At 42.5% G+C, this 23175-nt stretch overlaps 1 protein-coding gene across 18 annotated transcripts in view; it reads left to right on the forward strand.

Moving 5' to 3' along the window:
- CAP (Cbl-associated protein) overlaps nucleotides 1-23175 on the forward strand; it is a 1014121-nt gene that overhangs the window by 667482 nt on the left and 323464 nt on the right. For all 18 annotated transcript variants that reach the window (XR_012887795.1, XR_012887796.1, XM_075881103.1 and 15 more), the window contains one exon: nucleotides 19148-19373. Coding sequence is in view for 16 of the 18 variants with exons in the window: in XM_075881103.1 (XP_075737218.1) it covers nucleotides 19148-19373 (226 nt within the window). In the remaining 2 variants the exon portion in view is untranslated. The remainder of the gene's footprint in view (nucleotides 1-19147; nucleotides 19374-23175) is intronic.

Raw genomic sequence — 23175 nt, forward strand, 5'->3', positions numbered from 1 at the left:
ACACACATGGGCTCAAAATGAGGTTCATGGACAGAGCTTTGTCTGCTCGATGTGAATTCTTTTCCCATTGCTTCCTCAGAGCTGCATCCATCAGAATTCCGAATGAAGACAGCTTCATGTTGGCAAAAAGGAATGTTTTACACTTGCTGTAATGGTAACAGGTGGCACTGAGTGATGCTCTCAAGTTTAAATGCATATATACTATCACTATAAAGTTTACAGAGGGATCACCAGCTCAGTAGTAGAGCATTAGACACGTTAGTATTTAAAGGTCGCAGGTTCAGTCCCTGTTGGTGTGAACTCATCGTTTTGTCGACTTTTCTTCACGATTACATTACAGTTCTATTAACGTTCCCTATACTTTCGTGTATCTATTAGTTTTCATTTTATTGGTATTATGTCTAGCAAAAAGAATGAACTCTTAGATGTACACTTCTTTCCGTCTTACATGCATGAAGTTCACCTTCTTATGGCATTTTCCTAGGAAGCTGTTCCAAGCACTGTGGCAGACCACCTGCTTGCCATGCAGAAGGCCTGTGTTAAAATCTCACGCAGAGCAAAGATTGCAAAGAGGCTAGGCGATGGGCGAGGGCACGAAAGGGCTAGAGGAGAGGGTGGTGAACGGTTCAGTCTGGTTGGCATTGATAAAATAAGAGGCGCTGACTGAAAGCACACACGGCATACACTGCCGCAGATCCCCACACGGTGGCAAAACAACGCAGACGCTAGTTGGACTGTGGCGGAAAAAACGGCAGCATTCTTGTGCAATTAGTTTATAGAATGACAACAAGCTGGGCTGACCTTTTTGTTTTATTGGTGCCACTGGGGTGGCCAGGAAAGAAGGGGGGTTGCATGGCATGTTGTTCAGAAGCCTCTTAGCAGTGCGGTGGTTGCTGGTTGGCCGCCATATACGGTGTGACGCCGGGCAGATGAACGTCCCCACGCATTAATTTATTTCATAGCTCAGAGATGAACCTCTCTTGTCTTTTTCTCACCCCTTGTAATGTGAAGATTACCCTTGCATGTGAAAGGGGCACTGGAAGTGAAATGCAAATACCTGCCATTGTGCATTGACTTTGTGTATGCCAAGTAGGTCATGTGTACACCTTGTCTGGCTTCCCACTAAAGTATGTTCCCTTGTGGTGGAACAGCTGGTCAGTGCTCAAGTGGGTTGTTTTGCTCGGGTGTTGGTCTTCATGCTCGTGCACTGGACACCACTGTGGGCACCCTGGTGACACGATGTCGAATGAGACAATGCACTGATCGCTACTCACTGTCACTTCTTCCTTGCCCTCCACGAGGTGGCTGGTAATGTGGGTTGGTGTTTTGGCCATGAGTGTCACCATTATTTGGTGAAGATAACTTGACAGCGCATTAGTTGAGAGGAGATGAACGACAGAGTGGTACGTTGTGCTTATGAATATAGGGAAGCCCATAAAATCTTGCTGTAGAGCTGACAGATAAGCGGCAGGTAGATTCTTCTCGTCTCTGTGTGCCATTTAAAGATATATGCCAGGACGATGTTCAGTTTCCTTTTGACTCTTGATCTTTCATGATCATTTTGTAGGCTGGGCTGTAAAGTAAAATGTTCTTTTGAAATGAGGTGCATAAATTTAGGCACACACAGACTAGATATTTGTTGGACTCAATGGTTTAATCCCAGGTTTTTGTCAAGTTGAAATTGGGTTAATAGTTTTAATTCTGCATTCTTTTGGCCTGTTGTCTCTTGCTTTATTTTTAATGTGTGTGCCTGTATTTACAGGAATCAGCCTCTGAGAGAGACAGGGATAAGAAATGAAGTTAATGTGGCATAAATAACAAAGCTCAGGTTTTTGTGTTTATATCTTACTACTGCATCTATCTTGAAGGAGGACTTGTGAGGTCTTGCGTGGTCCGAAAAAGTGGCATGTGCTGGGAGCATAGGTAGGCAAAAAAAATGCGGAGCTCACTCAAGAAACATATCTTGGGCTTTGGACTCGCTCGAACTCACACTCACGAAAATTTTCTTCAGCTGGACTCACTCAGACAAAACTTACCAAAACATTACTCAACCGGACTTACTCGGACTCATGGCCCGGTTTTAGTCTGGATGAGTCTGAGTGAGTCGACTCATGAGGCCGTTAGCTTTGAGTGAGCTTGTTCTACCATAGTGTCAATGTTCTTTAACACCAATGTCTCACATGTACGTGCTCTTCATGGCTCCTTTTAATATAGTACTTTGAAATACAAGTTGTGAGTGCTTGCAAACAAGTAAGGACATTTAAAGGATGACAACGTGCGATATAAAATCAAGAACTTCCCTGGAAGAGTTGACAGTGGGGAGGTTAAGGCACCCCCTACATAATTAATGCCTCTAATCAATAATTATTTAAAAGGTGTAAGAACAATGGAACTTTTAAATATGTTAGTGGGACTCGCTCGGACTCCGGCTTACCAAAATTTTCCTGAGCTGCTCTCGGACTCACACTCAAGAAAATTTCCTTCAGCCGGGTTCACTCGGACTCGTCCTCACCAAAACATCACTCACCCAGATTCACTCAGATTCGCAGTATGCTTAGATTTAGGTGCACGTTCAAGAACCCTAGGTGGTGGAAATTTTCAGAGCCCTCTGCTACGGCATCTCTCATGATCATATCATGGTTTTGGGACGTTAAACCTCAGCATTATGATCAGACTCAGATTGACGGCTTGATTTTATGGGGTCTCGATGTGGAAAGCTCCAGGCTCTTGAAGTGAATGGACACAGCAGACGCCGTCGGAACCAACCAAACGACACACATTTATTTAACTACATTTAGAACGACGCTATCGTCAGCCGAAATAATATAACATCAATTGTGATCAACACGCTAAACAACTTTACACAGTATTACACAACACTTCAAAACATAACAAACACAATAAAACACCCAAGGCAGTGTTGCCAACGCTTGACGTACCATGAGGGCCCCGGCGCGCAACCCCTGGTGCCGCGCACCGAGTATCCAAGCTTGAGACAACCATTCGCGGCAACCGACACCCGCCAAAGAGACTCGCTTAACTCTCTCATGCCATCACCAACGCTTGCAGCTAGGGGTCACCGCTTGCTCTACCGATTTAACTATAATAATAGTGGTGATCAACGCTCGCGAACACAATGCCACCTACCACTCAATAGTTGTGATCCCTAAATACGCCTTCTGCGCGAAACACATACGCCACGCGGCGCAAACAACCTTACAGGGAGTGTCAACACCCCCGTGAGTCTGAGTAACCAGACTCATGAGCAAGTTTGCTGACCTATTGCTGGGAGCATCTCGTGCCTCCCACGAGGTGAGGGATGCAGCATGGGTACTGAAAGGGTAGTGTACCTTGAAAGGACTCAAAAAAGCACATAATGTGGCTGGATGTAACTCTCGGCTTTATTCCTGAACACAACACTTTTCATTGGCCACACAAATAATCCAGTTGAAACTGATGAGATTTCTAAATGAAATGAAAGGGTTTATGCATTAACATAGTCCAAGGTTGTGCTGGATTAAAGACACTTTATGCCAACTCATCATTTTTTTACTTAATATGGGGTATTTTAAAAAGGTTATTGTAACTGTATCTGGTGGCGTAGCCATTCCTTTTAAAAGACAGGGCGGGCGAATTAGCGTGCAAATTTGGATACAAGAATGGCGAGTTGGTACTGATTCATTACGGCGTAAATGTAGAGCAAAACAGAGAGGCGTTTTGGCACCTTTGTCATATTTTTTTGCACTACATTTACGCCATAATGAATAGCAATGATCATTGAGAAGTCAGTAAAATCTATGAAGAAATCCAAAGGCAGCTGCAGTTTGGGCCATACCATTAGACAGGCTACTGTGTGTGCCACTCCTTTATAACCTGGAGCTTAGAGAAACAGCCATCTGCTGATCAGTTTGTCCAGGCTTTCCTTGTGACTAGCGACGTCAGTCTGCATAACGCATTCTGGAGGGAATGTGCATTGTGTTGATGGAGGTTTTATTATTGAGAACATTATGTTGTTTTCTTTAAATGCGTGTCTTACAGTACCACACAGTGTGGCATGAGCATGCTGGAAGCACGAGTTATGCAGCACCTCGATGGGAAGGTCCGCTTAGATCCCTATCTTAGTGACCATTTCCTAACTGTCCTAAACCACACACAGCACTTTGAAAGTCCAGCATATAGAGTCTGGAAAACCTGCAAATTACGTGCATAGAATCTGAAGCCAGTTGACATCAGTGGCTTTTAGCTTGAATTATGCTATAGCATAATTGACACTTTTTATCATTAAGGCTGCATAAAGGGTGTCCTATAAGTAAGTGGCGATAAACAATGTGCCCCATTGTAGGCAAGCTTGGACAAAGTTGTTGGTTGCTCATAGTGCTTGATTTATTATTTAAAGAGAATTTCCTTCCTGCTGTCTCATGCGGCACGTGCTGCATTGAGATTCTCATTCCTTTTTTTTTAGTTGGCATAGGAAAGTTTCGGAATACCTCGACAACGTAGGGAAGAAAATAAACAGGGTGGTCATGTTGTAGATCTCTTGACATCTCCGAAATTCAAAGCTTTTGGCAAGTGACTGTCATATTCGTCACCCTGGCTTGGAGCATGATGATGATGAACCTATTGCCGATGCAGTTCTGGTTGTACAACTTTTTTTTTTTGCATATACTATGGAATAATAGTACAGATGTGAAAAAGAATAACCCTAAAAATTTAAAATTTTTTTTTGCCCCCAATAAAGTGAATGTCCTCGAGTAAGAACACTAGGTCCATCATGATTTTCGATCACACATAGAGACTACATGGCTCTGTTTCAACACATTGTCATCTCTGTTTATCATGAGTGCCCTCGTAATCAGTATTATCCTCGTACTTGTTCTTGGGGCCTCTTTTTGCTAATGACTCTGCTTCAGCATTTTGGTCATCGCATTTCATTATTGACATCATCACATGTTTATACTCATGTTCAAAGCTTTCAACACCACTATCATCCTCACCAATCAAGTTGCTTTTGCTTTTCCGTAACTGTGCTTCAACATCATTGTCAATGCGTGAATGAAATTGTGTAGATTGAATGCTTTCATCATCATTATTATTGGTCATTATTATCAGTTCATTTATTGCTATGTCCAAGTTGAATGCTTTCATCATCAGCAGCAGCAGCAGCATTGTTTATGAAATCTTTGCTTGTTGATGGCTCTGCTTCTACGTGTTTATGATCAGTGCTCTCCAACTCGGAACATTCACTTCAAATAGGCAGCTCAAAAATTGTAGCATGCTTACGTCTATATAAATTACTGTATTTACTCGAAAATAGGTCAGGCACGAATATAGGTGGACTCCTACTTATTGTGTTCGAGAGAAAAGAAAATATTTGAATATAGGTCTACCAATGTTTTTTTTGTAAGTTTAGAAACGGAGATATTGAAACATAGCACACCTTTATTTACATAACTCAGCGCCCTAACTGCTGCCGGGGCCATCATGTCAGATTTGCAAGATGATGTCATCAGATTCTTTGCAGGCATCCGGGGCTTTCCGAACGACGTCATCCTTGCTGCCACCGCTGCCGATTGCTGGGCCGCGAAATGCACGACACCGATATTTGCACGCAAACAGATGCTCCTGCTGCTTTTACCAACCCCTAATGAACGTCTCATTTACACAGAACTCGCGCTGCACGGCACAATCGCTCGAGCCCTCGGTAAAAAGCATCACATGGTAATTGAAGTCACCTGTGTAGCTCTGCCGACGGGACATCGTCGCAATTGCACACAACCAAATAGTTGTGGTGGTTAGAAGCAAAAAGCACCTAATTTCTGCAGCCTGCTAAGGAGCACGGCGCTAACTGTCACCCTGTCACGCTGGTCGTACAATGAACAAAGCAAGGTATATGCAAACTGGTAGTGTAACTTTCATAGAAGCCCATGAATCCAGTTTTAGACGGCTCGTTGCCACCGTTGCCAACTGCGTGAAGAGGGGACAACTAACACTAATATATATATATATATATATATATATGACGTCTCAGCCAAAAGCAGTAGCGACGTGGCACGAAATTGAATTTTTAAAAATTGGGCTGACCTGCTACGTGCCTTTATTATTATGTGATTTTATTGTGCCTTAATTGTGTTTTGCTAATTGCATGCTAGAGAGAAAAGAAACAGAAATAACACAGATTGAGGAATCAAAGTTGTTTTATTAGCCAAATCACGTACTTGCATTATGCACAAGAAACCTTGCAAAGGCAATTCTGAGACAACTGTTCACGAGCACAATAGCATAATAGCTCGAAAACTCGCGTTGCCCAATTGTTGAAAACCACTGCAGTGAGACAGCTGTTTTAAAAATATAGCTTTGGGAGCCGTAGACCACAGCGTCTTGTAGCTTAGCCTGTCATGTTCACAGTCACCAAAGGCGAGGGCACGCCAGCCGTTTGCAAGCGAAAGCAGTCGGCAGTCACAGGACCGGCTATTTACACATTCTGTGAGCTAGTTGAGCTATGAAATGCGCATAAAAAGTAAGTAAACTTGTGAAGGTACGCACGAAACCACCACGAAAAAGTGAGCGATGCCTCATTGACTTGGTAATATGCCGAACTAAACACAAGCTCTGATAGCATATTGCCTGGATATGCCCCCCAAATTTGCTGGCCCATGTTACCAAACTGCCTGCATGTGCCTGCTATTTCTGAAACCAAACGAGAAAAAATGGGTCCTCAACCACATACCAAAGACCAAAGTAATCTACTAATTTCTTGTAACAAATAAAATTATAACTATTGAAAATAATTGTTTAATTAATTTATTGTTTTCGCTATTTGTCCCCCCTCACCCAGTCGGGCTTCAATCGTCACGCGGTTGTTGATGTCTTTCGCAATAGGTTTCAGACCACTTTTCATCCTCACTTTCACGACCTATTCAGATTGACCTTGGAACAAAGTGCGAGGCGGCGACGGCGAGGCCTCAAGGCCAGTGCCAGTGCAGCTGCACGCTGAGGGGCAGTACTGGAAGCACGGCTAGCGGGCTAGGGACTTCACAGCCAATACCTAGAAAAATCCTGGGTTTTATTGCAAACACGGCGGAGCGGCTGTATTTCGAGGGGCTGGTACCTGGCTATTGCATAAATTACTTTTTTCTCAATTACCTAGGTAGTCAAAAAGGAAGAGGGGTTTTTTTTATTTCAGATGTTATGGTATATAACATGCGTATGCAACAGGAACTGCTTGAAGAAGAGCGGGTGCGCCAGTTGAATGCCATAAGCTCAGCGCTTTTGGTTGGTTTGATCGTGAATATAGGTTGAGATTTTTTGGTTACAAATATAGGTCGATAGCTGGTCATGAACAACATTTCCCAAAAAGAAAAAAGGTCGACCTATATTCGAATAAATACGTTAGCCCACATTTGGAATAAGCAAATAAATTTTAAACACAACTTTTAAAAGGTGCATTTAGCACTATTGCCATGACTTTCTGGGCAGATGGCAGTGAAGCATGTCCCACTTCCATGCAGTGCTCCATGATATTCTAAGAGAACTCGGTATACCTGGCATCCCTAAATGTAAATGCTCCTGTGACAACTCAATTAAAAAAAATCTGGTTGCTAATCTTTTTATTTTCTCCCTGCATGGGGCATCTGCGCAAGTAGGCGTTTTGTGCGTAGCGACACCACGGACCCGAGCTAACAGGGGGGGGGGGTTCAACTTCTTCCCATGCCTAGTAGTGCGTTGTTTTGCCGAGTCCGGGGAAAAGGGGATCCTGGGGTTTGAATTGACGCCGGGTTATTGGACCTTTAAGGCCCCCCGGCAGAGGCACACACCCCTTTGGCCCCGGCTTCACGTAGACAGCACCCCTGGACTGACCCACCCAGGGGAAATCTGCAGTCGCCTTTTCCTATCTCGCTCTCACCCTACATTTTGTTCATCTCTCCCTATCATCTGTCCTGTCTACTTCTCTCTTCTGTTTACTTCCGATTCTTCTTGACAAAAAGGGTTAATCTTGTGTGTTCACCCCACCTTGGGATGCGTCACATAAGGTTAGAGTGGCGGTGTACATACAGCTGGAGTATGCAAGCAACTTCTTCATGTCTTGCAGCGTCCCCTTGTTGTGCTCGGTGGTGTGTGGTTGCCACCACTACTGAACACAATCCATAGTCTATGGCCAAAAATTTCCAACTCTCCATTGATCGCTTCCTGAAGAGGGTGCGCACCGAAGGAACTTTTCAACCTTTTCAACTAAACAAGGACAACTTCCCACGCTATCATGTTATTCATAGTGACACACCTGCAAAACCAGTCGGGAAACTCCCCATTCCTAGTTTCAAGGTGCCTGATTAACACACTTGTAACAGGCTATAAAGCAACGAAAGTGGCCAGTGGAGACCTCCTCATTGAAGTTCGGGACAAAGAGCAATATGAAAAACTATCCAACTTGAAGACCTTTGGTAATGTCCCCATCACTGTATTGGCACACCGTTCAATGAACACTGTACGAGGAGTTGTAATGGAGGACGACCTAGTTTACTTGACAGATGCCAAACTTCTTGAAGGCTGGAAAGAAGATAATGTAATCAATGTTCAGCAAATTAAGATGAAGTGAGATGGCAAAGAGACTCCAACAAAACATATAATCATTACCTTTGGCTCCAGCATCCTTCCCGAAACACAACCGAGTACACGAAGCTCCTTGTTCGACCATACATACCTAACCCTCGCCTTTGCTTCTAATGTCAGAAATATGGCCCCGGCTCACAAAGCTGTCGTGGTCGGCAAACCTGTGCCCAATGTGGAGTTTCTGTCCACAAGTCCGAAACCTGTTAACAACCAGCGCGTTGTGTGAACTGTGACGGAAATCATGCTGTATACATGGTCGTGTTTGTTCTGGAGAAAAGAAAAAGAGATCATCACGTTGAAGGTGAGGGAGAATATCTCGTTTAAAGAAGCAAGAAGAAGAGTTTTGCCATTTTATGGCTCAACCTATACTGATGTGCGTCAAGGGGCAGCGTCACACCAACCCTCGCCATTTTTTCGGCCTACACAGAGCGAGCCGTCGGCTGTGGCGCCTGCCTCCAAGGCACTAGTAGTTCAGCCCACTCTGCCGGCACACGAACAGATATCGGACACCCCAGGGCCCTCAGGTCTTGAAGTCTTATCTCGCCAGGCGAGGCCGAAAATTCGAATGACCAGCTCGCACGTGCGGGCATCCAGTGCCTCCGAAGAGGCAATGAACACGGTGGTATCCTTGGTGCCAAAAGAGTGGCGTGACTCCTTGGAGCCTGCCAAGAAAACTAAAAAGCAGATAATGGGGCCCGATGACAGCCCTGTTATTTAAATTCCCACTCCTGGCCTAAACAGTCACTTCCTTTTCGTATACACAGCACTTCATTACTTTAATCGTGAACACAGAAATTATACAATGGAATGTCGGAGGACTTCTCGGAAACCTTGACGATGTCCAAGAACTTTTACACAAACACTGATCAAAAGTGTTGTGTGTACAAAAAACTCTTAAAATCCAAGAGCACCAATTTTTTGTGCCAATATGTTATATTGAGAAAGGACCAAGACGGTACTGTGGCGTCATCCGGTGGTGTCGTCATTATAGTTAATCAAGCAGTAGCATGTACACACCTACCACTACAAACATCCCTTGAGGCAGTGGCTGTTCGAGCAGTTCTTTTGAACAAACTCGTCACCATCTGCTCTTTTTACATACTTTCACAGTACTGTCTTGAAAAACACGGAATTCCGATCCCTGATAGATGAACTTCCAGAACCCTACCTGGACCTTGGGGACCTGAATGCACATAGCCTATGGGGTGACGCTTGCTGCAATGCGTGAAGTCACCTAATCGAACTGTTTTTGTTCTCTTCCGGTGCATGTCTGTTGAATAGGAACGAACCAACTTACTATAACCTTGCCAACAAAACTCGCTCGTCTATAGACCTCAGTATCGTATCTCCTTCACTTCACTGGAAAGTCATAAATAATCCATATGGAATTGACCATTTTCCTGTAGTGTTGGGTACACCTACATCATATGAATGTCCTCCACATGTTCCCAAATGGCTGATAAACAAAGCCGACTGGGAACAGTTTCACAACACTACTCGTTTAAGTTGGACTGACATATGTGGGTTGAGCAGAGTGGGCGCGGTTGACCAGGAGCGAGTATGTGGTCTAACAAGCCATTCTTCTGTCTCGTTCAGGTGCTTGTTCTTGGATCCGCCGGCTTAACACATCGACGGGAACAAGTGCCTTCCGGAATAAATCCGCAGCTCGAACCAACCGAATTTGGCAAGCTTCATCAGTATTCAGCGTCATCAGAGGAGCCACATCGTGATACTGCCAGCAGTACGATATCCGTGCTTCTTGACACCCGTGCGCAGACGCAGTCGGCACCCCATGTGACTGCCGCAGAGCACCTTATAAGGCAGCACCGACACTACTCTTTCAGTGGGCGCGGTGGACCAGGAGCGAGTATGTGGTCTAACAAGCCATTCTTCTGTCTCGTTCAGGTGCTTGTTCTTGGATCCGCCGGCTTAACACATCGACGAGAACGTGTGCCTTCCGGAATAAATCCGCAGCTCGAACCAACCGAATTTGGCAAGCTTCATCAGTATTCAGCGTCATCAGAGGAGCCACATCGTGATACTGCCAGCAGTGCGATATTCGTGCTTCTTGACACCCGTGCGCAGACGCAGTCAGCACCCCATGTGACTGCCGCAGAGCACCTTATAAGGCAGCACCGACACTACTCTTTCAGTGGGCGCGGTGGACCAGGAGCGAGTATGTGGTCTAACAAGCCATTCTTCTGTCTCGTTCAGGTTGGTGATTACTTCAGCTCAATTAAGAGCGATCATCGTGGTCTTTTGGTCCTACCGTGCCCACACACGCTTATTTAGCTGTGCAAATGATGTCTTTTGTGTGTGCTTGCTTTTGATTTGTGGTGACGTGGAGTCAAATCCCGGTCCTTCAACGGAGGCCTTGCTAAGTGAATTGTTAGCTGGTCAAAATAAGTTAGCTGATGAAGTGGCAGCCATTAGAGCTCAGCAGAATAATATGGAAAAGCTCATGGCTGACTGGGTCGCTCGTTTTTCGGAATTAGAAAAGCGATTGGCACGTATTGATATTCTAGAAAATACAGTCAAGTCCTTGGAGGCGAAGTTGACTGATATAGAAGACAAATCTAGGCGTTCTAATTTGGTGGTTTTCGGCATACCGGAAGAAGCACAAGAGACCGATTCTATGTTAAAATCTAAAATCTTAGATGATGTATTTTCGAAGAAACTTGACGTTCAGTGTAAATCAATCGGCAGAATTCACCGTCTTGGTAGACCCGGTAAAAATTGTCCTGTAATCATTTATTTTCAAGACTATATCGAAAAACAACAAATTCTAAAGAATGCCTACAAACTCAAAGGGACTGTCATATCTTTGCAAAATGATTACTTGCACACCACATTAAGAAAGCGCAAGCTCCTGTGGGACAGTGCAAAATTGGAAAAACATCAGGGAAAAAAAGTCAGTCTAAAGGATGACAAGCTACGTGTCAATGATGACACATTTATCTGGGACGACACCCAAAACGCAAGAATTAATATTCGGACCCACGGATCTTCTAAACAGAACTGACTTGCCCATGAGGTCTGCAAGGAACTACGACTACTTAATATCAACGCGCGCAGTATTGTAAATAAAAGTGACCAACTCGAGGTAATTATTTTAGGATACGCCCCTCTCATAGTGGTGATAACCGAGACATGGTAACATGATGATATTGACAATACCGTTGTTTTCCCCCCTTCTTATCGGGCTTTTCGTCGTGACAGGAATACTAGAGGAGGAGGAGTAACTATTTTGATCAAAGACGATATTCCAGTCGTGCTTTTACGTCAGCCTGAAAATATTGAATGCGTTTCTTTAAAGATTACATGCTGGAATATTTCATTGTTGGTGTTTGGCTTGTACCGCCCTCCTGATTCATCCCCTCAGTTCTTACATGACGTCTGTGAACACGTCTTCATTTTCTCATGACAAAATTTTTCTTGTTGGAGATTTCAACCTGCCTGAAATAGATTGGGTGAATGAATACCCTGGTCCCAACTTAAATACAAATTCTAATTATATAAGTAATATCATGTTGTACCGCAACTTGAGGCAGGTTGTCAATCAACCGACACGTGTTCATGGTACGTCAGCTACGGTACTTGATCTTGTCTTTGTCAGTCAAACAATCAGTGATTTTTCTGTATCGGTTGAACCAGGTATATCTGATCACCACATGGTGTATTTTTCCTGTCCAATACAGTTTTGTAGCACCAATCCATGTAAAAGGGTGACTGTTAAAGATTTCTCGCGCGCCAGAGACGAGAGTGTGTTGGACTTCCTTGATTTTAGTCTCAACAGTTTTCATGGTGACGATGTTATCAGTCTTTGGAAAAAGTTTATAAACATGTGCATGTACTGTATTAATAATTTTATTCCTGAAAAAACAAAGAAAATAGCAAAGAAAAATCTCTGGATGACGCGAGAAGCGCTGCAACTAAAAAGAAAGATTAAACGCTTAAGACAAGGCGCTTCTCGTGATACTATTCTAAATATTCAACCTAAATTAAATGAAATAGTGAAAAACGCAAAAGAAAGGTACTTCCAGCATACGCTGCCAGGTTTTATGCGAAATGCCCCGGAAAAGTTTTGGAGGTACTTAAAAGAAAAAACAAGGTCAGTTGACCAAATTGTACACGAGGGATCCCTAGTCGTCGAGAAGCAAAGCATTGCTGATCATTTGAACAAATTTTTTCACAGTGTTTTTTCCCGTTTTTATGATCAGCTGTTAATAAAACATATGCCTCACATTGTACCACCCGATATAGTATCGCAACCAGGGGTAGTTTCTATGTTGCTCAATCTGAAAACTAAGTCATCACCTGGTCTGGATGCCTTACCAAATGCTTTTCTGCGCAGATATGCAGAAAAGTTGTCCCATTTTCTAGTTGTCATTTTTCATGCATCGTTATCTTCTGCAGTTCTTCCTAGCGATTGGTTGAGGGCACGTGTCGTACCTGTGCCTAAGAAAGGAGATGCAACACTTTTAACTAACTATCGTCCGATTTCACTAACATCCTCTTCGTGCCTAAGAAAGGAGATGCAACACTTTTAACTAACTATCGTCCGATTTCACTAACATCCTCTTCGTGCAAGCTGCTTGAACATATCATAGCAAACGAGATTAACAAATTCCTTTCTGATAGAAATATTCTCTCTAACCACCAGCATGGCTTTCGTAAAGGCTTTTCTACGGTTACCCAACTGACTTCTATCGTTCATAATTTTGCGTCTGTCCTTGACAAATCTGGGCAAATTGATGTAGTTTTTTTAGATTTTAGGAAAGCGTTTGACCTTGTTTCGCACTGTAACCTTATAAAAAAAACTCGAAATGATTAACTTGCCAGCATATTTAATTAATTGGATTTCTGCCTACCTGACTAACCGTAAGCAATTTGTTGTTATCGATGATAATTTTTCGGGTGAACTTCCGGTAACTTCGGGAGTCCCACAGGGCAGCATTTTAGGATCTTTGTTATTTTTAATTTACATTAATGACATCACTGCCACAATTACAGAGCCCGTTCAAATCAGATTGTTCGCCGATGATTGTGTGGTGTTCAATGAAATAACTTGCAGTGACGACCAAGCTGCACTTAATTCTAACCTTCAAAATATCGTATCTTGGTGTGGAAAATGGAATATGGAATTAAATGCAGAAAAGTCTGTCTATATGAAAATCACCAAAAAGGTTAAAAAGTTATCCTTTCCATATAATATCGCTTCCAAAGCCCTAATTGAAGTTAATCAATATAAGTACTTATGTGTTACTATTACTAACAATTTATCCTGGAATACGCATATCTCTAACATCTGCAAGTCGTCTTTCAGTAAGCTCTGCTTTTTGAGGCATAAATTAAAACAGGCTCCCCACAACACTCGTCTAACAGCTTATTACTCGCTTATCCGAAATTAGAATATGCATGTACTGTGTGGGACCCTTACACCAAACGTCACACTGACGCATTAGAAATGATACAACGTAAAGCAATAAGATTCATTTTCTCCAAATACCGTTCAACTAATTCCCCATCAACCCTAATGCTAACTAATAGCATTCCAACATTACAACTATGGCGTAAAATTCTCAGACTAAAATTCATGTTCTTGCTGAAAAATAACTGTTTATTCCTTAACCCGCAGCCTTTCATAACTCCACTCGAAGCACGCCGGACAAGGCATCGCCACGCTGAATCCCTAACGCCTTATAGCACTAAAACCAACGTATTTAAGTATTCATTTTTTCCACGTACAATAACAGACTGGAACAACTTGCCTTGTGAACAGCTGTCCAATATTGACGCTATTGCTCAGTTAAGATGTTAAGTTTTTTATGCTTTGTATATGCCTTGTGTATGCCTTTTTGTTCTTGCCTTGTATATGCTTTGCATATGCTTAGTTTATATGCCAACTTTTGTATTGTTTCTTTTCCCGTTCCATGCTTACAATGTTGTTTCCCTCTGGTTATTATAATGTGTACTTCCCATGCCCCTCCTGCTTGGGCCCTTACCTTGCCTGCAGTATGTCATAAATAAATAAAAATAATAAATGAAGCTGTGCAGTACTTCACAGCTTTTCTTACTGACACAGCAGCCAAGTGCATACCACCAACATCTGGAATGCCAAGCAAGCAAGGCATCCCATGTTGGAACACTGTGTGTTGAAATGTGCGAATGGAGCAGAACAGGGCATGGAGGTTGCTTCTGAACTCACCGACAGCCGAAAATCTTGACAGCCTTAAGAAATATTCTCAAGGCAGTAGAATGCATTGGCAGGCCAGAAGAGAAAGCTGGCAGAAGTTCTTATCAGGGATCAATTCATATACACAGGAGGCTAAAGTCTGAAACATGGTTAGTAGGGTAGCAGGAAGACAAATACCGTACACTCACTCCCACTTGTAAACACACCGGGTGACAGCTTGAAAGATCAGGCGAACTTCCTCGGCGCATACTTCAAAGAGGTGTCCAGACCATCACACTATACTGACGCTTTCCGAAAATGCAAAACAAGAATAGAAAAGCAAGAACTAAAGCACAAATGTACAAATTACGCGGCATACAGCCAAGCTTTCATCTTAGCAGAGCTCCAAACATAACTGAACTGCAGTGATTCCATGCCAGGTTCCGACCGTGTGGTGTACAAAATGTTGAAAAACCTCCCAAACGAAACGCAAAAAACTTCACTGTGCTTGTACAATGCGATCTGGTTCTTCAGCGCTATCCCTACTTCCTGGAAAGAGGCTATTATTCCCATTTTGAAACAGGGTAAGGACCCTTCTTTAGTTTCGAGTGATAGGCCTATTGCACTTACACGCTGCCTGTGCAAACTCTTCGAAAAAATTATAAACTGCCAACTTGTACATTTCCTTGAAACAACCAATTTGCTCGACCAATTACAGTGTGGGTTTCGAGTGAGTAGATCCACCATAGACCACCTTGTTTGTATCGAGGCACAGATCACAGACGCTTCTGTCCACAAAAAAATATTTTCTTTCTGTGTTCTTCGCTTCGATATCGAAAAGGCTTATGATACAACATGGCACTTTGGAATATTAAGAGACCTGTCCCACCTTGGCGTGCGTGGCAAAATGCTAACCATAATTGAAAGTTTTTTTAACCGGACATTCAGTGTCAGAGTGGGCAGCATTCTTTAATGAACATTTGTCCAAGAAACAGGAGTGCCGCAAGGTGGTGTACTTAGTTAATAAAGTGTACTTAGTTGTACACTTTATTATTCTTTAATGAACATTTGTCCAAGAAACAGGAGTGCCGCAAGGTGGTGTACTTAGTTAATAAAGTGTACTTAGTTGTACACTTTATTATCAAAATGAATTCTTTGTGCTTGTCAATCCCTCGCAATATGTTTTATTGCACATATGTCGACGATGTCCAGCTTGGTTTTTAATCTTGCAATCTTTCCTTGTGTGCACGGCAGGTTCAGCTTGGTTTGAAGAAAATCTCCGATTGGGCAGAAGAAAACGGGTTCCGACTGAATGCACAGAAAAGCGCATGTGTCTTGTTCTCCAGGAAGAGAGGCATTCATTCCGAGCCCAAATATTCAACTGCATGGGCACAGTCTTTCTGTTAATACTGAAGATAAAGTCTTAGGCCTAGTCTTCGACACCAAGCTAACCTTCATACCACACACCAAGTGTTTAAAAAACAAGTGCATAAAAGCCATGAACGTTTTAAAAGTGTTATCACGCACTACGGGGGGAAGTGACAAGAAGTGTCTGATGAATTTGTATAAAAGGCTCATACGTGCTCGCCTAGACTATGGGTCAATAGCATATCAGTCTGCGATATTTACTGTTCTTAAAATGCTTGACCCTGTTCATTAACTAGGCATCCACCTCTCTACAGGTGCGTTTCATACTAGCCCCACGGAAAAATCAGAACCAGCAAAAATATGGAAGCAAGTAAATCCTTTAACTGGAAGAACAATAGCATCAAGTACATCTAAGCAAGTAAAAGCTGGTGATACCATTCTAGAGGTTATAGAATTGGTGAATGCATTCAACCAATACTTTGTAAATGTGGCTGTGAGTGATGAAGAGGCAACGTAATATAACAACGAGGCAAACGTTTCCCTGAATTCTCTTGTACTACACGAAGTATTACCAGATAGTCTACCGGTATATAAAAGAACTAAAAACGAACGTTGCAAGTGGTTATGATGATGTAAAGGCAGCTCCAGTTAAGGTCGTCGCACCTGCACTTAGCCCTGTATTGGCAAATATTATAAATTATTCCTTTTTGACTGGAAGCTTCCCGAAAAAACTTGAGGTGGCCAAGGTTACACCCATCCATAAAGGTGGCAACACCTGTGACTTAACTATCGTCCGATATCTGCGTTACCTGTATTCTCAAAAATTTATGAGAAATGTATAAATATGCGCCTCATGAAATATCTTGAGAAATATATCTTATCACTGCATCAATATGGATTTTGCATTAATAGGACCACAAAAGAGGCAATAATTAGCGTAAAAAGTCGCATAATCGAAAACGTTGAAGGTAAAATGTAGACGCTAGGAGTCTTTCTTGATTTGTGCAAAGCATTCGATTTGGTTGATCATAAAATTTTACTGCTGAAATTAAACCGCTATGGAATTCGCGGAGTATTCTCACTTATTTAAATGCTATTTATCATCAAGATATCAATTTGTTAGCATAGACAGTGAAAGGTCCGAATATTTCAACATAAAAAAAAAGGAGTTCCTCAGGGCTCCATTTTAGGCCCCGTGCATTTTCTTTCTATATAAATGATATTACAGAGGTTCAGTACACACCCGAAATTAAAATGTTCGCTGACGACACAAGTATATTTTTAACAGGCTCCACCATTCAGGAAGTAGAAGCTTCAACAAATCTATACCTCTCGAAACTCTCAAGCTGGCTAACAAAAAACAAATTAAAATTAAATACAGAAAACCAAATTTATTATGTTCAGACCTATAAACAAGCGGATAAATGATAATATAGTCATTTCGTTCAGCGATCAGCGACTAGGACAAGTCAGTACACAAAAATTTTTTGGAGTCTGATTTCACGAGCACCTGTCGTCGACGCCTCACGTTAATTGTCTCTTAACAGATCTAGCTCGTTCAGTGGGGTGTTTGAGTAAAATCGCTTTCCTCCTCCCCTCATGGTTATTTGAATAGCTGTATTATAGATTGTTCTACTCCAAACTTGGATATGGAATGTTGGTATGGGGAACAACAACTAAGAGTAATTATGATGGATTAACAGTATTACAGAAGCGCGTGCTTCGTATCATAGAAAAAATATAAAGGTCATCCCAGGGACCTAGACACTGAAACACTTTTTCTTAAACACGAAATTCTGCCTGTTAGAAAAGTTTATAATTTTAAGCTGATGCAACATATTTATAAACATAAACTACAGAATTCCTACCCACGAACTATATCAACTAAATATGGCTTCAGAAAATTTTCCCGCAAAACTAAGAAAACATGCACGAATTACGGAAAGCAGGACATTGATTACAAAGTTATTCAGTTGCTAAACCTTCACGAATCGAATATAGATTTTACACTGATATATAAACCATTTAAATCTCATATTAAATCGCTTCTTTTCTGACTGCCGGCATTGTAGACCCATAGTCATTTACACGTAAGAGTAATGGTACACTCTCTTTCTATGTATTTTTATGATTGTTCACTGTGATTGTAAAATGGAATTCGCTCCAACAATGTGTGGAATGAAACGTATTTTAAAATGTGTGCTTCTGTTTGTATATGCCAAAAATGCATGTTCTGAATGTTTGATTATTTTGATTATATAGAAGAAATATATTATGGCATGCCAGTATCTTCTACCAACGAAATATGTAACCGATGTATACAGTTGCATGTTGCTGATGTGTAAATGTACATGTCACTGATGCAGACTGTTTTTTGGTTAATAGGGGGTGAGACCTCGTCAGGCTTTTAGCCTTTAGTCTTTGCCTCCCGCAAGAAAAAATTCTGTATCTTTTTTCTCCTGCAAATAAACAATGTTGAATGAATGTTGAAAGCCTGTACGTGGAATCAAATGAATGGTCTTTCCACCTACAGAGATGTGAAATGTCTTTTATATATTATCCTAAAGTGAACGCAGATAAGGTGACATGTCAAGTTCTGTTGCATTTGAAAACCAACCTTCTATGAGACAGCCCTACTCACTCCATGTGAGGGGGCCTAGCGAAGAAAACCGGTGTGCCACTTGAACACCGTTTGATGGCTCCCGGAGCATGCCTGCCACTGTGGCAGTGGCAAGTGGTAGATTGCGACGTGTCTTTCTTGGAGGTTACAAAGCACGTGCCCATTGCACATGTTTAGACATACTTCCTGGAACTACAACATAAATACACATGTCCGTATTGCTATACAGATGCTTCAAAGCCCAAAACTTCCATGTCCTACGCAGCCATCGGCCCATCCTTTTCGAAAGCCGGCGTACTGCAACATTCAGAAATATATTGCAAAGAAAGAAGTGGATATGGCAGCTATGTAGTGGTGACATGAGTGGAATTTTTCAGGCACAACCAGAGACCACTCTACCCTCGCCCACGGCTGCGCTCAAGTCGTGCTGGAATCCCATTGTGAGCCAGCTCAAGGAGCAGCATTCACCCAGGGCCGAGACCCCGCTGAGCACCCCAGGCACGCCTCCAACTGTGTATCCCCCACCTGCATATCCTAACAGGAGCCCCTCGGGCCTGCCCCCATCTCAGAGCCCCACGGTCACCCTGCTGCAGAAGGCTCGAGGTATTGCAATTTCACTCCGACCCCAAACTTTATTTTTGTTTAGACACCCATGAATTTGTAGCGTAACTCCCTTCCACCTCAGCTCTATAGGCTTTTGCAGTTACACTCAAATGAAGTTAATGAATATTATTCTTTAAATGAATACAGCCTTAGAAATAAACCTTTATAATAAATTTTTGGATATAACAAACTTAATTTTGAGTGCAGTGGAATTTTGATTATATGCCTTCGTGGGGGGGGGGGGGGCTGCAACTACCTTCATTTTACAACTAATCGGTTTGGTCTTGGCAAAACCCCATATAATCCAGTGAAAACCATGGTTATATGACGCAGTTTTACGCTGACCCCTCATCCTACAATGACTTTCAGATTCCATCGGAAAGAAAAAAAAAAAAACACCTTTACTCGAATCAAACGTCGACTAAATATATTTACAAGTGCAAATATGAACTTGCATCCCCCTAGGTTTATCAGAAGAAAAGCAGAGGCCCCGCCACGGTGGTCTAGTGGCTAAGGTACTCGGCTGCTGACCCGCACGTCGCGGGATCAAATCCCGGCTGTGGGGGCTGCATTTCCGATGGAGGCGGAAATGTTGTAGGCCCGTGTACTCAGATTTGGGTGCACATTAAAGAACCCCAGGTGGTCGAAATTTCCGGAGCCCTCCACCACGGCGTCTCTCATAATCATATGGTGGTTTTGGGACGTTAAACCCCACAAATCAATCAAATCAAGAAAAGCAGAGAGTGAGACTGGGTGTCTTCGTAGAATGGAAAATTGATTCTCTTGGAAGTTCATGCGCTTCTACATACGCCTCGATCGAGCGTTACATATCTGGGGTCGTTACCTAGTCAAGATCTGTCTACACAGAGTAGCTTGAGCCAGCCAAAAAGCTGTCACGTTTTTGGTTCGTGGAAACTTTTCCTGATCAACATACGGCTGATCTCCTGCCTTTGTCGCACTCGCAGTCACAGGCTTTCACATGCATAAGGGCACAACACAACTGTTTTCATCGAGCAAAATTACTTTCATTTGACGTCAACGTTCATAACAGCGGAGCAACACTAGTTCACTAGTTGCACTTCACAAAACAATAAATTGCAAAACGCCACAGCTTACTAGTTGCGCACACTCGTGGGCCGTTGCCATTATGTGATAGCGATGACACTGTATCTGATTCTTCTGTGGGAGGCTGTTGAAAACGCGGTTTCATTTTCATGCGTAGGCAATTTTAGAACTCCATTTATCAGTAGAAGCACATTGGATTCAATTTTAAGGCTGAGAATAAAGGTTGGCTCGCCCCTCCTTGAACTCAGTAATGCTTCCATTAGCTGGCACTGGCAAGAATAATTTAACCTACCTTTCTTGCAGAAGCACAAGGTTTTCCTAGGGGCTTATTCAGGTAGCCTGTACCCGTTTCTTTTGGGCAAGGCTGAGTGTCACTGCCTATGATCTTAGTTTTTCTATTATACGACGCTTTTGCGTGATCCTCTGAAAGTAGTATAATCTGGGTTCCACCGTAAGATGCAGCTTTGTTATAATGAGGTTGAGTGTACTGATCTGCCATCACGGTGATTCTGTTTGCCAAACAATTTGTCCTTGCACTGCTATCTGCGATCCTCTGAGTTAGCACACATGGTAGAGCGGCCACCTCAAGATGGCCTCAATTTGAATCTTGGACCGGTATGTGTGTTTCTTCAGCCTCGAGGCTTTCTTTTTGAGAATTTCATTCAGGATTTCTTTAGCCTTGTGCTACAAACAGTTGGATGGGAATTTTCCCCTTTTGGGAAGCTGCAATGTTGATTAGCCAGAGTTATGTGGCTATGATGATGTTGAGCCTAGAAAGGTTACAAAAAACTGTTTAGTTTGCTCATACACAGAATGCACACGCATTCATAAAATGTGACTGCACAACACTATTGGCTTCAAGTATCACTACCGCAGCTCAACAAGGTTGAGGAGCAAATGATCTCTTCGATTGCCGGCTTCGCTGTTTGAAGCCTTGCACAGCCAAAAGGCTTTCCAGTTCTTTTTTGTTTTTGTTTTTTTAGTGCTAAAACCAATCTATGCTACCAACACTTCATAAACTAAATTAAATTTCAAAGATGTTATATCATGAGAGGAAGCTGCTTTATGGGACCAAAAATTGACAAAAAAAATGTTTTTTCATTAATGTTACTTTTTTGGTTATCCGCTAACGGTGCAAAAGATTACCAATTTCCGTGCCTTCTAGATTGCTATTTTAGCCACAACCTCCTTTCATACCACATCAGCAACTGATGGTGCTGTTTTCATTTCTATTTTCCCAGCTTCGACTGTTCATAACTTTACAATCTTTTGAGAAGGTCTTTCTCAGATTCGACACATCTAATTTTGATCATTTTTGTCTTGCTGAAAATCTGACTGCTTAGTGAGAGCAACAAAGCGTCCAGTATTACTTTGAAAGTTACAAACTATTAAGAAAAGGAAAAACCAAATTCCAGTCATTCAAGCGAAAAGCCTTGTTCTAGAGCGAGAACCATAAATTTTTCTTCTTGCATTTTTTACTTATATCTGTAGCATTCAATGACATTTCCTTAACCCTTTGTAGGTTTACCTCTATTTTGAACCGAGCTGCAATAAAGTCACCTTATTTACTCGCATAATCCTCGCACTTTTCTTCGCAGAAAACCGATAAAAAGTTGAAGGGTGCGAGAATTGCGGGGCAAAATATTCAGCGAGAACGTACCGAGCAAAAGAAAAAACGAAGTGGCCGGAGATCGGGATTTCCACGCCTGGAACTAACTACAAGCTTTGAGAAATACTAACTAAACTTACCTTAACAATAAAACGACAGGTTCAACACAAGGCAAGATTTATTTGAGACACAAAAGTCGCAAGCTTTCCGTACGGTATTCGCTTGCGGGCGTAGCATTAGACTTGAACGGTTGGTATACGGTTAGCATATGACGTCAACCTTGGGCTGACGGCCACCTACCTCAAAATCATCCACTGTGGCCTTCTGACGAAATAAAGTTCAACCATCCATCCCAGTCTCAGACACACGGAAGGCCCAACGCATCGGGCTGGCTTTCAGCTGCTCGTGCTGCCATTGCCAGTAGTGAACACTAAACTCGTCTACTCCGAAGTGCCTAGTGGTGGCCCTGTCGCCATTGTTTACTGCATAAGCAATCGCTTTCAACTTACGAGTAGTCGTTTAACTTCTGTATCGCCCTGTAGCGTAACACAACATACACTAACATGCCGCAATGCACACTTGCCACTTTGGCTTGGCTGGGATTAAATTGGGGCTTCAAGCTTGGATAGTACGCATGATGCTTAAAAGATGGCACCAGGCTGTCATGCACTATCATCATCAGTGGTTGAAGGAGCAGAAAATTATAGTGATTACTGCTGCAATTTTCAGGCGTGCGATAATTGCTCTGTGCAAAAAAAATTTATTTTTGGTGGGAAATGCGGGGAGGTGCGAAAATTATGCGAGTGCCAGGGTTATGCTAGTAAATATGGTATACTGCAGTATAACCTTATTAAAACAGACCTCTGTAGTGGAGAGGATTTCGGTCTGTTGTAAAAGGAGTATGTAAAATCCAAGTACTGTTACAACAGACTTTTGCACAAACTCTGAATGGGTCTGTTATAACCAGAGAGAATTACAAGTCAGACAGATTTATTCCCGTTGGGGACTTAAAGATATTGGTTTTTGAAAATCACATTTTTTCACCGAAAACTACATTGAAGTGCTGTAAAGGAATTTTTCACCTAGCGAGGTGGGGAAGATTATTGTGGAAGTCGCAAAAAAATGCAT

The sequence above is a fragment of the Rhipicephalus microplus genome, chromosome X, assembly GCF_043290135.1.
Source record: "Rhipicephalus microplus isolate Deutch F79 chromosome X, USDA_Rmic, whole genome shotgun sequence".
Classification (NCBI taxonomy): domain Eukaryota; kingdom Metazoa; phylum Arthropoda; class Arachnida; order Ixodida; family Ixodidae; genus Rhipicephalus; species Rhipicephalus microplus.